Source organism: Salvelinus sp. IW2-2015, unplaced genomic scaffold (assembly GCF_002910315.2).
Source record: "Salvelinus sp. IW2-2015 unplaced genomic scaffold, ASM291031v2 Un_scaffold1047, whole genome shotgun sequence".
Classification (NCBI taxonomy): domain Eukaryota; kingdom Metazoa; phylum Chordata; class Actinopteri; order Salmoniformes; family Salmonidae; genus Salvelinus; species Salvelinus sp. IW2-2015.
The window spans coordinates 18,007-33,388 of NW_019942702.1; the positions used below are offsets into that span (position 1 = coordinate 18,007).

The 15,382-nt window shown below is 45.6% G+C and overlaps 1 protein-coding gene across 1 annotated transcript; it reads left to right on the forward strand.

Annotated features, from left to right (window-relative positions):
* Positions 1–5,529: 5,529 nt before the first annotated feature.
* LOC112069562 (uncharacterized) lies at positions 5,530–14,906 on the forward strand. Its single transcript, XM_070438586.1, has 3 exons — positions 5,530–5,991; positions 8,693–8,887; positions 12,960–14,906. Exons 1-3 carry the CDS (start codon positions 5,530–5,532, stop codon positions 13,836–13,838), a joined length of 1,536 nt encoding a protein of 511 aa, XP_070294687.1. The 3' UTR covers positions 13,839–14,906.
* The last annotated feature ends 476 nt before the right edge of the window (positions 14,907–15,382 follow it).

Genomic DNA, 15,382 nt, shown 5'->3' on the forward strand with positions numbered 1-15,382 from the left:
CATTGTAGTCCACCCACCCAACCGCCTCCTGAGTGGAGCATGCTGATCTGAGAGATAGATTGATGATTGCTTACTGTTCATTGATCTATCGGTCACTCAGGTTACTCCTGAAAGAAAGACAGACAAGTTCTGATGGCTCTGATTCTGCTGCATCGTGCAGTCCCAGTCACGATCACAGTCACAGTGTAGGGGTACAGTAGGCATTCTAACATCATAATCACCTCCAGCCCTTGTCTCTCTGTTAGCGTTAGAGGGATGTTGCCGCTGATAAAAACTTGGAGAACACTCTCAGAGCACACACACACACACACACACACACACAAATCAAAGTTAATTGGTTTGTTTACACAGATTTGCAGATGTTATCGCAGGTGCAGCGTAATTCTTCTGTTTCTAGCTGCAACAGTGCAGTAATACCTAGCAATACAAAACAATACACGCATAATCCAAAAAGTAAAAAAGAAAGAAATTAATTAATATCAGAACAAGCAGAGTCCGGAATATATATATAACTCAGCAACAACAAAAAACGTCCTCTCACTGTCAACTGCGTTTATTTTCAGCAAACTTAACATTTGTGTAAATATTTGTATGAACATAACAAGATTCAACAACTGAGACATAAACTGAACAAGTTCCACAAGAACCATGGTGACGTAAAAAAATTTGGGAATAATGTGTCCCTGAACAAAAGTAACAGTCAGTATTTGGTGTGGCCATCAGCTGCATTAAGTTACTGCAGTGCATCTCCTCCTCATGGAATGCACCAGATTTGCCAGTTTTGCTGTGACGTGTTACCCACTCTTCCAGCAAGGTACTGCAAGTTCCCAGACATTTCTGGGGGGAAAGGCCCTAGCCCTCACCTCCAATCCAACAGGTCCCAGACGCGCTCAATGAGATTGAGATCCGGGCTCTTCGCTGGCCATGGCAGAACACTGACATTCTCTCGCAAGGAATCACGCACAGAACGATCAGTATGGCTGGTGGCATTGTCATGCTGAAGGGCATGTTAGGATGAGCCTGCGAAGGGTACCACATAAGGGAGGAGGATGTCTGGCCTGTAACGCACAGCGTTGAGATGGCCTGCAATGACCACAAGCTCAGTCCGATGATGCTGTGACATCAGACCATGACGGACCATTGTTTATGGTTAATTGAACAAGCATGGGAAACAGTGTTTAAACCTTTTACAATCTGTGAAAGTTTTTGGACCAGTAGTTACCTTTCTGGCTGCGAGGATAAGTTCATAAGAGTTACCCGATCTCAGAAATGAAGCCCAAATAAATGCTTAACAGGGATGGTGCCAGGTTTCCTCCAGACGTGACGCTTGGCATTCAGGCCAAAGAGTTCAATCTTGGTTTCATCAGACCAGACAAAGGCTTGTTTCTTCATGGTCTGAGAGTCCTTTAGGTGCCTTGGGGGAAACTCCAAGCGGGGCTGTCATGTGCCTTTTACTGAGGAGTGGCTTTTGTCTGGCCACTCTATCAAAAGGCCTGATTTGGTGGAATGCTGCCCGAGATGGTTGTCCTTCTGGAAGGTTGCCCATCTCTCACAAGAGGATTCTCTGGAGCTCTTTCAGAGTGACCATCGGGTTCTTGTATCACCTCCCTGACCAAAGTCCTTCTCCCCAACTGCTCAGTTTGGGCCGGGCGGCGGCCAGCTCTAGGAAAAGTCTCGGTGGTTCCAACACTTCTTCCATTTAAGAATGATGGAGGCCACTGTGTTCTTGGGACCTTCAATGTTTGATGACATTTTTTGGTACCCTTCCCAGATCTGTGCCTCGTTATCACATCCTGTCTCGGAGCTCTACGGACAATTCCTTGGCCTCATGGCTTGGTTTTTTGCTCTGACATGCACTGTCAACTGTGGGACCTTATAATAGACAGGTGTGTGCCTTTCAAATATTTCCAATCAAGTTATAAGAAACATCTCAAGGACGATCATGGAAACAGGATGCACCTGGCTCAATTTCGAGTCTCATAGCAAGGGTCTGAATACTTAATATCAATAAGGTATTTCTGTTTTATATTTTTTTATACATTGCAAACATTTCTAAAAACTTGTTTTTGCTTTGTCATTATGGGTATTGCTGTGTAGATTGATGAGGATTTTGTAAAAATGTAATCAATTTTAGAATAAGGCTGTAACGTAACAAAATGTGGAAAACTATTACAGTGCATTTCTGAAGGCTCTGTACAGTGTACTGTGTTCATTTTGCCTTTCGTTCTTTCCATTTTTTCACACTCTTCCTTCATATTGGTTTTGTATGTCTTATTAGACCTCTCTCTCTTTCCTCTTTCTCCCTCCTCCTCTCTCTCTTCTCTCTTCTCACACTCCTCTTTCTTCCCCACACTCCTCTCTCTCTCTCTTCCCCATCTCTCTTCCCCCTCTTTTTCATCCTCCTCCCTCCCTCCCTCCCTCCCCTCCTCCCCTCCTCCCTCCCTCCCTCCCTCCCTCCCTCCCTCATTTGTTCTCTCTGTTTCCATCGTCGCCGCGCCCCTTACTGTGGGTTGTGTGTATCTGCTGCGGCTCTCTGATACTCCCTGACCAGTGCCTTTCATTTTCATCATAATCCAGCTACACACCGGACTGACAAATCACTTTTTACTGCCTTTCTCTTCATTTCTCCCTCTCTTTCTTCTCCTTCTCCTCTCCTCTCTCTCTTCTCTCTCTCTCTCTCTCTCTCTCTCTCTCTCTTCTCTCCTCTCTCTCTCTCTACACTCTTATTCCCCCACTGCTTTATCTCTTTTTCTTGGGGCTTTATTTTGCTCTCTTTAATTAAATGTCATTTCTCAATTCTTCTTTTCTTCGTCTTCGCTTCTTCTTCTTCTTTTTGGGGGGGAAGGAAATGTAAAAAAAAAAAAAAAAAAAGTTTCTTATTTTATTATGTGATCATTATTCAAACTAGAATGGATGGATACATCTTGGCTGTGTTTGTATATACAGTATGTCCAAAATGGTGCCTATCCTAGTCTATATAGTACACTACTGTCAAGCCCTATGGGGAATAGGGTGCCGTTCAGAGCTCTGGTCAACAGTAGTACACTATAAGGGAATAGGGTGCTGTTCAGAGCTTGGTCAACGTAGTCTAATATATACTACTGTTGGGATCCAGTCAGCAGCATACCACCCTGCATACCACTGCTGGCTTGCTTTGAAGCTAAGCAGGGTTGGTCCTGGTCAGTCCCTGGATGGGAGACCAGATGCTGCTGGAAGTGGTGTTGGAGGGCCAGTAGGGGCACCTTTTCCTCTGGTCTAAACAAAAGATCAATGCCCCAGGGCAGTGATTGGGGACACTGCTCTGTGTAGGGTGCGTCTTTCGATGGGACGTTAAACGGGTGGTCCTGACTCTCTGAGGTCATTAAAGATCCCATGGCACTTATCGTAAGAGTAGGGGTGTTAACCCCAGTGTCCTGGCTAAATTCCCAATCTGGCTTCAAACCATCACGGTCCTAATAATCCCCAGTTTTACAAATTGGCTCATTCATCCCTCCTCTCCCTGTAATATTCCCAGGTGTTGCTGCAAATGAGAATGTGTTCTCAGTCAACTTACCTGGTAAAAATAATGGATAAATAAAAATAAATAAAATATAGGGAATAGGGGTGCCGTTCAGAGGTCTGGTCAACAGTATACACTATATAGGGAATGGGTGCTGTTCAGAGCTCTGGTCAACAGTAGTACACTATAATGGAATAGGGTGCTGTTTCAGAGCTCTGGTCACAGTGTACACTATTAGGGAATAAGGTATGGATGTGTGGTAGTACGCTGAAACCCCGCCGCCACATAAATATGGAGTGAAAACAATATCATTATTCTTTTTTTTTTAAAGCCTTTTTAACTGAAAACAGCCTCTATCATCCTGTGTGTGTGACCTGTACAGTGCTGTAACTTCAGTTTTATTTTCTACTCCTTTCAAGGTTATTGGCGTGGTAATAAGATGGTTTTTATCTCACATCATATAGACCTGTCCAGGGAGGTAACCAAAAGGTTGCTGGATCGAATCCCCGAGCRGACAAGGTAAAAATATGTCGTTCTGCCCCTGAAAGAGCAGTTAACCCACTGTTCCTAGGCCGTCATTGAAAATAAGAATTTGTTCTTAACTGGCTTACCTAGTTTAAATAAAGGTTAAATAAATAAAGCAACATTTGTTTATAACAAGTGTAGCCTAAGAGTATTGTATTGTAGTGTTATAGTAACGGTTATTTACAAGTGTCATATTTTGGATTCTGTCTCACCGAGTGATTCCTTCCTTGCCTGATGATATATTTATGTTGTTGTCTCAATTCGTTGTCGCAATTCAGAACTAAATGAATTATCAAAACAATTTTTGTTCTGTCTCAGTTGAGATCTAATCTAAAAGTCTGCTGGCTCACAGCGGACACATTAAGAGTTATATGTGGAGTGAGCAGAAAATGACAAATCTCATCTCCAGCCAGCCCAGTGCTCATCTCTAGTGCGTGTGGGATGGTGTGTGTGTGTGTGCGTGTGCGTGCGTGCGTGTGTGTGTGTGTGTGTGTGTGTGTCTGTGTGGAAGGGGAATGTCCATTTGACTCCACTCAGTGACAGCAGATCAATGGTAGAGAAGAGGGCAGAGGGGGAGATAGAAATTAATTGATTGTCACAAATAAAACTCAAATTAAACAAACCAACAGCCTGGCGGGTCCAGAGCTCTGAGACAGGCTGCCGACTTCATTCTTCCCATTATCACTCCTCAGAGAGAGAGAGAGACACAGAGAGAGAGAGGAGAGAGAGAGAGAGAGAGAGAGAGAGAGAGAGAGAGAGAGAGAGGAGAGAGAGAGAGAGAGGAGAGAGAGAGAGAGAGAGAGAGAGTGTGTGAGAGAGAGAGAGAGAGAGAGAGAAGAGCGAGAGAGAGGACACACAGAGAGAGAGATAGAGACAAGAGAGAAAAGAAAAAAGAGAAACTGAGAGAGACAGAGAAGACACAGAGAGAGAGAAGGGAGAGAGAGAAAGAGGAGAGAGGAGAGAGAAGAGAGAGAGAGAACAGAGAGAGGACACAGAGAAAGAGAGAGAGAAAGAGAGAAGAGAGTGAGAGTAGAGAGAGAGAGAGAAGAGAGAGAGAGAGAGGAGAGAGAGAGAGAGAGAGAGCGAGAGACAGAGAGAGAGAGAGAGAAGAACATATTTATTCTTCTATTACTCTTGGAGAAGAGCCCATGTCAGACGTCAGCTGGCAGGCAGGGGGAAGGCCACATCCTCTGCCGCACGCGTGCACAAACACACTCTAAGAAGGAGGATACGTTTTAAAGGATAATTGAGTTAACTAGATGGAGGATCAGGGGACCAGACCATCATTGATCCAACACTTCCTAACATGAAAATAAATCTTAACTGTAAATCATCGACAGTTCAGAGGTCAATTCCACCAATCACCTAACCTCCTAGCAAGTTAGTATGAACCCACTTCCTTCCTGCTTCATCGAACATACTCTCACTCTTCAATCACTGCGGTGCGTATCCCAAATCGCACCCTATTCCCTAAAAAGTGCACTACTTTTGACCAAGCCCTTGGTATGCACTTAGACCGGCTATCTCTGAACACTAATACTTTAAGGGGTTACTCTGCTCTCAAGCGACGAAAGAGCAGCGGACAAAGGAGTTTGCTTCTGCTGCAGAATTCTCTGTCAAATATAACGAGTTACAGCAGTGCTACACGAGGCTCCACGAGGCTCCACGAGGCTCCACGAGCTCCAGGCCAGGCCACGAGCTCCACGAGGCTCACACGCTCCACGAGGCTCCACACGGCTCCACGAGGCTCCACGCGCTCACGAGGCTCCACACAGCTCCACGAGCTCCACACGGCTCCACGAGGCTCCACACGGCTCCACACGGCTCCACGAGGCTCCACACGGCTCCACACGGCTCCACACGGCTCCACGAGGCTCCACACGGCTCCACACGGCTCCACGAGGCTCCACGAGGCTCCACGCGGCTCCACGAGGCTCCACACGGCTCTCACGGCTCACATCAACCTTGTTCTGTTTCCTCTCTTACTAACGACGTGTATTAAGATGCTTTTTGCTCATAGACCCACCAGATGAAGTTAAAGGACCAATGCTTCAACGTCCCCGAGAGAAGGCATCTTGTTCTTCTCTCTGTTCTCCTCTCATCTTCCTCTACGGTAATAACCTCAGCTCCTCTCTCTGTTCTCCTCTCATCTTGCCTCTACGGTAATAACCTCAGCTTCCTCTCTCTTGTTCTCCTCTCATCTTGCCTCTACGGTAATAACCTCAGCTTCCTCTTTCTGTTCTCCTCTCATCTTGCCTCTACGGTAAAACCTCAGCTTCCTCTCTCTGTTCTCCTCTCATCTTGCCTCTACGGTAATAACCTCAGCTTCCTCTCTCTGTTCTCCTCTCATCTTGCCTCTACGGTAATAACCTCAGCTTCCTCTCTCTTCTCCTCTCATCTTGCCTCTACGGTAATAACCTCAGCTTCCTCTCTCTTGTTCTCCTCCCATCTTGCCTCTACGGTAATACCTCAGCTTCCTCTCTCTGTTCTCCTCTCATCTTGCCTCTACGGTAATAACCTCAGCTTCCTCTCTCTGTTCTCCTCTCATCTTGCCTCTACGGTAATAACCTCAGCTTCCTCTCTCGTCTCCTCTCATCTTGCCTCTACGGTAATAGCCTCAGCTTCCTCTCTTGTTCTCCTCTCATCTTGCCTCTACGGTAATAACCTCAGCTTCTCTCTCTGTTCTCCTCTCATCTTGCCTCTACGGTAATAACCTCAGCTTCCTCTCTCTGTTCTCCTCTCATCTTGCTCTACGGTAATAACCTCAGCTTCCTCTCTCTGTTTTCCTCTCATCTTGCCTCTACGGTAATAACCTCAGCTTCCTCTCTCTGTTCTCCTCTCATCTTGCCTCTACGGTAATAGCCTCAGCTTCCTCTCTCTGTTCTCCTCTCATCTTGCCTCTACGGTAATAACCTCAGCTTCCTCTCTGTTCTCCTCCATCTTGCCTCTACGTAATAACCCAGCTTCCTCTCTCGTTTCTCCTCTCATCTTGCCTCTACGGTAATAACCTCAGCTTCCTCTCTCTGTTCTCCTCTCATCTTGCTCTACGGTAATAACCTCAGCTTCTCTCTCTGTTCTCCTCTCATCTTGCCTCTACGGTAATAACCTCAGCTTCCTCTCTCTGTTCTCCTCTCATCTTGCCTCTACGGTAAACCTCAGCTTCCTCTCTCTGTTCTCCTCTCATCTTGCCTCTACGGTAATAACCTCAGCTTCCTCTCTCTGTTCTCCTCTCAGTCTTGCCTCTACGGTAATAACCTCAGCTTCCTCCTCTGTTCTCCTCTCATCTTGCCTCTACGGTAATAACCTCAGCTTCCTCTCTCTGTTCTCCTCTCATCTTGCCTCTACGGTAATAACCTCAGCTTCCTCTCTCTGTTCTCCTCTCATCTTGCCTCTACGGTAATACCTCAGCTTCCTCTCTCTGTTCTCCTCTCATCTTGCCTCTACGGTAATAACCTCAGCTTCGGTCTCTGTTTCTTCTCATTTTGCCTCTACAGTAATAACTCAGCTTCTTCTCTCTGTTCTCCTCTCATGTTGCCTCTACGGTAATAACCTCAGCTTCCTCTCTCTTTTCTCCTCTCATCTTGCCTCTACAGTAATAACCTCACTCTGTCTCTTCATCTTCTCTCTTCTCAGCTCTCTCTCTGTCCTCTCATCTTGCCTCTACGGTAATAACCTCAGCTTCCTCTCTCTGTTCTCCTCTCATCTTGCCTCTACGGTAATAACCTCAGCTTCCTCTCTCTGTTCTCCTCTCATCTTGCCTCTACGTAATAACCTCAGCTTCCTCTCTCTGTTCCCCTCATCTTCCTCTATGAATAACCCCGCTTCCTCTCTCTGTTCTCCTCTCATCTTGCCTCTACGTAATAACCTCAGCTTCTTCTCTCTGTTCTCCTCTCATCTTGCCTCTACAGTAATAACCTCAGCTTCCTCTCTCTGTTCTCCTCTCATCTGCCTCTACAGTAATAACCTCAGCTTCCTCTCTCTGTTCTCCTCTCATCTTGCCTCTACGTAATAACCTCAGCTTCCTCTCTCTGTTCTCCTCTCATCTTGCCTCTGTTAATTTCAGGTAACACAAAGTTGAGTGAACTAAAAAAGGCTGTCACGCCCTGACCATAGAGCGCCCTTGGATTTCCTATAGTGGTGGTAGGTGTGACTGGGGGGGGGGATTCTAGAATGTGTATTCTATGTTGGTGATTTTGTATGGTTCCCAATTAGAGGCAGCTGGTAATCGTTGCCTCTAATTGGGCATATTTAGGAAGCCCTATCTCCCACCTGCTTTGTGGGATATTGTTTGTGTTAGTGTGTTGGGCACTACGACTTCACGTTCGTTGTAGTTTTGTTGTTTTGTTTCTAGATTCACGTTGTATTAAAAAGATGTGGAATCCAATGCTGCGCCTTGGTCCGCCCATTTTGAAGTCCGTGACAAAGTGTGGAACCTGTTAGTTAATAATAATTAGTGTACTGTGTATTTACACAAACAAACTGTCTCAAATTAGAACGAGTCAACACAGCAACAGTTAACAAAGTATATAAACCACCCTTTCCTCCTCGTGTGTTGTGTGGTGTGTGTGTGGGTGTGTGTGTGTGTGCTGTGTCGCTGTCTTGTGTGTGTGTTTGCAACCCTAACTGTGTGATCATTTCACCCTTACCAACCTCTCACCGACCTCTCAGCGACCTCTCACCGACCTCTCAATGACCTTTCACGACCTCTCACCGACCTCTCAGCGACCTCTACCGACCTCTCAGCGACCTCTCACCGACCTCTCAGCGACCTCTGACCGACCTCTCAGCGACCTATCAGCGGCCTCTCAGCGGCCTCTCAGCGACCTCTTACCGACCTCTCAGCGACCTCTGACCGACCTCTCAGTGACCTCTCAGTGACCTCTCAGCGACCTATCAGCCGCCTCTCAGCGGCCTCTCAGCGACCTCTACCCTGTGTCTTTGATTCTAAATTGTCCCTTTTGATGGACAGGTGAGCTTCACCCTCTTTTATTTGTGTGGGTGAATATCCTGGACTGACTCCAGATATAAAGTAAGCGTTGAATGACTCCTCCTCACTGATGCAGAAGGGTACAAAGAGCAGCGGACGAAGGAGTTTGCTCTGCTGCAGCATTCTCTGTATAATATAAGGCGTTGCCGTGGTGCTCCATACATCCACTCTGTTTCAGGATCCAACTGCAGCTGCTGATGTGGGAATGACTTGTCCAGGTTAGCTTTATCACAATGGATATCATAGCTGCTGCTGCTGCTGCTGTTGTGTGTGTGTGTGTGTGGTTGTGTGTGTGTGTGTGTGTGTGTGTGTGTGTGTGTGTGTGTGTGTGTGTGTGTGTGTGTGTGTGTGTGTGTGTGTGTTGTGTGTGTGTGTGTGTTGTGTGTGTGTGTGTGTGTGTGTGTGTGTGTGTGTGTGTGTTTGCGTGTGTGTGTTATTTCGCTGACCCCTAAAAACCCAGCGTGGTCTTTAGGTGTAGTAGGGTTCAGGTTCCGTGGTGTTGTGATGAATAGTGCTAGGATCATCACAACACACACCACACACACACACACACACACACACACACACACACACACACACACACACACACACACACACACACACACACACACACACACACACACACACACACACACACACACACACATGGGGTCAGAGAACCTGCGATGATTAGGCCTAATAATGCAGTGTAATTGTGTTAGTGTGACAGATGGCCTCACTTTGAAGACACCTGACAACACTGCTGACATGGCTGTCAGTGTAGGTTAGTCTCTGCATGCAAGTGTTACTGTACATGTACATACAGTGCATAGCCACCGTGTTTTACTGAAAGGATCCTAAAACCTATGTATGCTCATGATATATACCGTGTGTCCGTTGTCACAACATGCTCTGCGATTGCTCAGTAGCCGACCTACCTACAGTATACAGCTGCTGTACCTTCTCGGCCGTCTCCTAGTCAAACCCCTCCATACTAACTTTAATTTAGAGTCTGTGAGTTCACTGGTGTCCTCTCTCCCAGGGGCACCCCCACACACACACACACACACACACACACACACACACACACACACACACACACACACACACACACACACACACACACACACACACACCACACACACACACACACACACACACACACACACACACACACACACACACACACACACAGCGAACCACCCAGGGAATCAGAGCACGTGTTCAAAATCTACCAGCAACACATTATCAGATCAATAACCATTCATCAGCACTCAACACACTTCCAGTCATTTCACCTTACAAATCAGCCTTCTGAGGCCCCGTGTTAATTAATGAAGTAGGAGAAATAGATCATTATTTATTTAACTAGGCAAGTCAGTTAGGAACAAATTCTTATTTACAATGACAGCCTACACCAGCCAAACCCTGGACGACCCTGGGCCAATTGTGCWCCYACCCTACGGGAGTCCCAATCACGGCCGGTTGTGYTACAGCCTGGATTCAAACCAGGGTGTCGGTAGTGATGCCTCAAGCACTGAAATGCAGTGCCTCAYACCGCTGCAGAACTCAGGACATTAACTGAATGAAAGACACCCTATATCCCCTATATAGTGCACTACTTTTTAACAAATCCCTATGGYRCCTGGTCAAAAGTAGTGCACTATGTAGGGAATAGGGTGCCATTTGGGATACATCCATAGATTCCTTAATTGAATGAGTGAATACATTACGGTCTGTATTGAGTAGTGTAGGGTTTCCCAACCAGGTGCATTTGGCCTAGCCACAAAGGGGTACTTGAGAAGACTGATGAGACCATAGGTTTAGTGGTAAAATGCACATGAGMTAGCCTAGTGGTTAGAGCGTTGGGCCAGTTGCCGGATCGAATCCCRGACCTGACAAGGTAAAAATCTGTCACTTTGCCCCTGAACAAGGCAGTTAACCCACTGTTCCCCGGTAGGCCGTCAGTGTAAATAAGAATTTGTTCTTAACTGACTTGCCTAGTTAAATAAAGGTTACATTTAAAAATACTCTGAGCAGAGCAAAATTACACTTGGTGGTACAGTAACTGAAAAAAGTTGGGAACCACTGGAGTACTGTAGCGCTAGCTGGCGCTCGCTGCACAACACAAATAACGATTGAATGAGTGTCTGTGTCCAAATAGCACCGTATCTTCAATAGAGTATTGGCCCTGATCAACAATAGTGCACTACTTAGGGGATAGGATGCCATTTGTGATGCAGWCAGTGTATACATTAAGAGTCCAATGCAGCCATTTTAATTCAATATCAAATAATTTCTGGGTCACAATTAATAACTACCGTCCTGTGATTGTTTTCAATCAAAATGGTCAAAAAGAAACAAAAAATAGCTTGTAATCAAAGAGTAATTTTTGTGGGGAGGGGGAAAACTGAAAATGTGCTGTTATTGGCAGAGGCCTGGAACTGTCTTTCTTATTGGTCTATTAAGTAATGTACCATCTTGGGATGTCAACTGGAAAACCAAAACTCCATTATTCTCATTTTCACAATTTCACAGTATTATTCCAACCTCATAGTGTGGAAATATATAGAAAACACAGGAAAATCACGTTTTTGACTGCACTGGGCCTTTAACGTGAGTTTAGAGTACAGTAGTAAGAGACAAACAGCAACACYAGGTTGTTATTGGCTTAAATGATTGATTGCAAATGAGGGGAGTTTTGGCACAAACCCGCCTGTTCTCACTGTGGGGGCTGTTGGCCTCTTTTTTTCAGGTTTGGTTTCGCTTGTTTTGCTTGTCTATTAGGAGAATAGTTTATAGCTGGATTACCAAGCATCTCTCATGGGGGGGCGAGCGTGGGAGGGGTACTAACCCATTAAAGAGACAGCGTGAATTCTATAAACCGTCTAACCGCTCAACATTCTAAGACAAGCTTCACAATAGCACTTCAGAGAAGAGACACGCTTGATGTTGGAGGGGGGGGCGTAGAGGGAGGGCGTCCATGTTCAGTGCTTCACTGTGTGTGCTGCTGTCGCGTTGTGCGCGTGTGAGTCGCGCTGTGTGCCTGGCCAGTGACGTGATTATAAGACATGAAAGGGACAACAAGAAATATTCTAGTCAATCACCTCTGTGAATAACCACTTCATAGTTTGGGATTAAAGCCGTGTCACCTGTCCGAACAAACAAGCTCCCGTCCGTTACCTTCACATGTAAAATCGGCTTTACTGTGTAAAACAACATTCACAACAAACAAAGTTCATAAAAAAATTATGTCTTGAATCAAGGGATAAAGAAAAGCCATCAAAGTCATCTAGCAACCTACAGGTAACTGCCAAAATAAAGGAAACTCTTGAGTAAATGAGAGATACAAAGCATATTGAAAGCAGGTGCTTCCACAAGGGTGCAGTTCCTGAGTTAATTAAGCAAATAACATCCCATCATGCTTAGGGCGTATAAAAATGCCCATGTGCCCATTATTTTGGCTACCTTGGCTAGAAGAGATCTCAGTGACTTTGAAAGAGAGGTCTCAACGGAGCACAGGGAGCTTAAAGAGATGTGTGTTGTGTGTGGTGTGTGTGTGTGTGTGTGTGTGTGTGTGGTGTGTGTGTGTGTGTGTTTGGGATCGCTGTGTTCCACCGCCCTGTGTGTGATCCCGTGTGCTGTAACTGTACACTGTGTGTCCGTGTGTGTGTGTGTGTGTGTGTGTGTGTGTGTGTGTGTGTGTGTGTCACTTCCCTCCAACAGAGTTTCAGACACTTCTAGAATCTATGCCAAGGTGCATTGGCAGTTACCTGTACATATTATGAAATGAGAATGATAATTAATACTGTCCGTTAAAACCTTGAATATGAATCTCCTTGACACAGACTCACTTTTGCTCTCTCTTTATCCCCCCACTCTCTCCCCTCTCTCTTTCTCTCTCGCTCTCTCTGACTCTCTCTCTCCCCCTCTCTTTCTCTCTCCCTCTCTCTGACTCTCTCTCCACAGGTGCAGGGACTGGAGAAGCAGGTGTCCAAGAACTACCCAGGACTAGACCTGGGTCCAGCAGGCTCGGCGATGAAGACCCTACCGTATGGCATAGGAGGTAGAGCCGTAGGCACCGGAGGAGGGACCGCAGGGGGAGTTAAACCCCCCTACCAAACAACCTCCCGCATCTTCTCCACAGGCATGGACGGGGTCGGCAACCCGCCCATGAAGCCCCCTCTGAAAAGCCCCACCTATAGCTTCCTCAACCCTTACGACTGGGCAAAGAATCAGTCTCTTCTCCTGGACCAGACAGGATATCGTAACAAACGCAAACCCTCACTGAAGACGGCACAGAAGACCAAGAAGATCTTTGGCTGGGGSGATTTCTACTTCAACGTGAAAACCATGAAGTTCAGCCTCTTGGTCACCGGGAAGATCGTGGACCACATCAACGGCACGTTCACCGTCTACTTCCGCCACAACTCGTCCAGTCTCGGTAACGTCTCCGTGAGTATCGTCCCTCCAACTAAAGTAGTGGAGTTCGAGGTTCTCCAGCACCACCAACCGGGTCTACACGCACAGCTCCACCCTGAGCTTCACACCCAGATCACTCAACAACAGACCCCGCACCAGTCCACCTTCGACCCCAAGGAGGTAAAGACCTTCAACTGCCGGGTGGAGTACGAGAAGACTAACCGCTCCAAGAAGCCCAAGCCCTGCCTCTACGACCCGTCTCAGACCTGCTTCTCAGAGCACACTCAGTCCCACGCCGCCTGGCTCTGCGCCAAACCTTTCAAAGTCATCTGTATCTTCATCTCTTTCTTTAGCATCGATTATAAGCTGGTTCAAAAAGTGTGTCCGGACTACAACTTCCAGAGCGAACACCCTTACCTTGGATAAGAGAGGAGCGAGGAGAGGAGAAAGTCTTGAGCGTGTTTTGAGGGGATCTGTTTAAGCAAAGGGCCAAACGCAGAATCACTAATCTTGATCTCTCGTTTAAACAGAGAATGTGTAGTTATTTGGGATGCAAGGTGATTTGTAGATCAGTGATCCTGCGCAGTCCGACTGCAATGTGTTGTTGTCGATCTCGAACATGCACAATGTCAGGACCGATGACGACGGGGTAGTCTTTTTTTCTGCTCTCAACCTCCCGTTGGATTGTGGATATTATTCAAATGAAGTACTGGTTGTCGACATCATAGATTATATAAATATGGCAGATTTTTTCAAACGATTTACGTAAAAACATTTGTGTTATTTGTCTTTGATTTGAATGTAAATAATGTAAAAAAAAAAAAATCTATACAGCTCTTAGAAATTGGTGTTAATTCATTTTTGTCTGTTGGAGAAATCGAATTTCAAAACATCAAAACAAGCTTGGAAGTGTGGACGTTTAAGTTGATGACTTCATATTCTCCCTGGTGATATAAATGTCTCATGCTGTCCTTGTGTAATCTCGGAACCCAGAATCTCGGAACCCAGAATCTTGGAACCCAGAACCAAATTAAATGTGCGCAACAGTCTGTCACAAGAGACTAGTCTTTGTATGGCATTATAGGTTCTAGAAGGTTTTCATGATTTCAGTCTTACTTTTCTAATCCTGGATACAAGATCATGATTATGGAGTCCTGGAGTTATATGGATACAACACGATATTGTACACCGTACTGAGATTTATTTTCACATCCTATTATATTTTACATTCACTTAACACATTTATTAGGCATTGTATGAGGCAAGAGTGTTGTATGAGGCAGAAGCATTGTATGAGGCCGGAGAATTATTGTATTAGGCAAGAGCATTGTATGAGGCATTATATAAGGAAATAAATATTCAACAAATGATAATATCTGATCAGGAATTTATTCAGCTGGGTAATATCAAAACATAACTATTCTATAGGATGTTTCTGTCCAATCAGAATATTGTACATGTATGTCCAAAGAAATAAAGATCATGGATACCCTTTCGGAGAATGCATGAATGGTTTAATTTTACATTAGGAGAGAAATTGAAAAAAAAATAAAGGAATCTTAAAGGAATCTTTAGTTTGACATCATGATTTTCTTCATTCAGATTCAGTCTGTCTTTCTTTTTTCTTTCTTTCTTCATTTCTTTCTTTCCCACCATTCCTATACCTCTATTCTTATACTATGTATCAATGTCGGGTCTCTCTCTCTCRCTCTCRCTCRCTCTCTCTCTCGCTACTCTTTCAGGGAAATTGCCCAGGCTAGATTGTAGTCTGCAGATGTTCATTAGATAACCCAGTCCTAGTGCTTACTTGGATTGTACTCTATATCCTATTATGTTCTTGATCAATGACGTTCAGATGGAATGAAAGTTCCGGAGCTCTACTACCCATGTATCTTCTGGATCCGCTCAGGACACACACACACACACGCACGCACGCACGCACGCACGCACGCACGCACGCACGCACACAC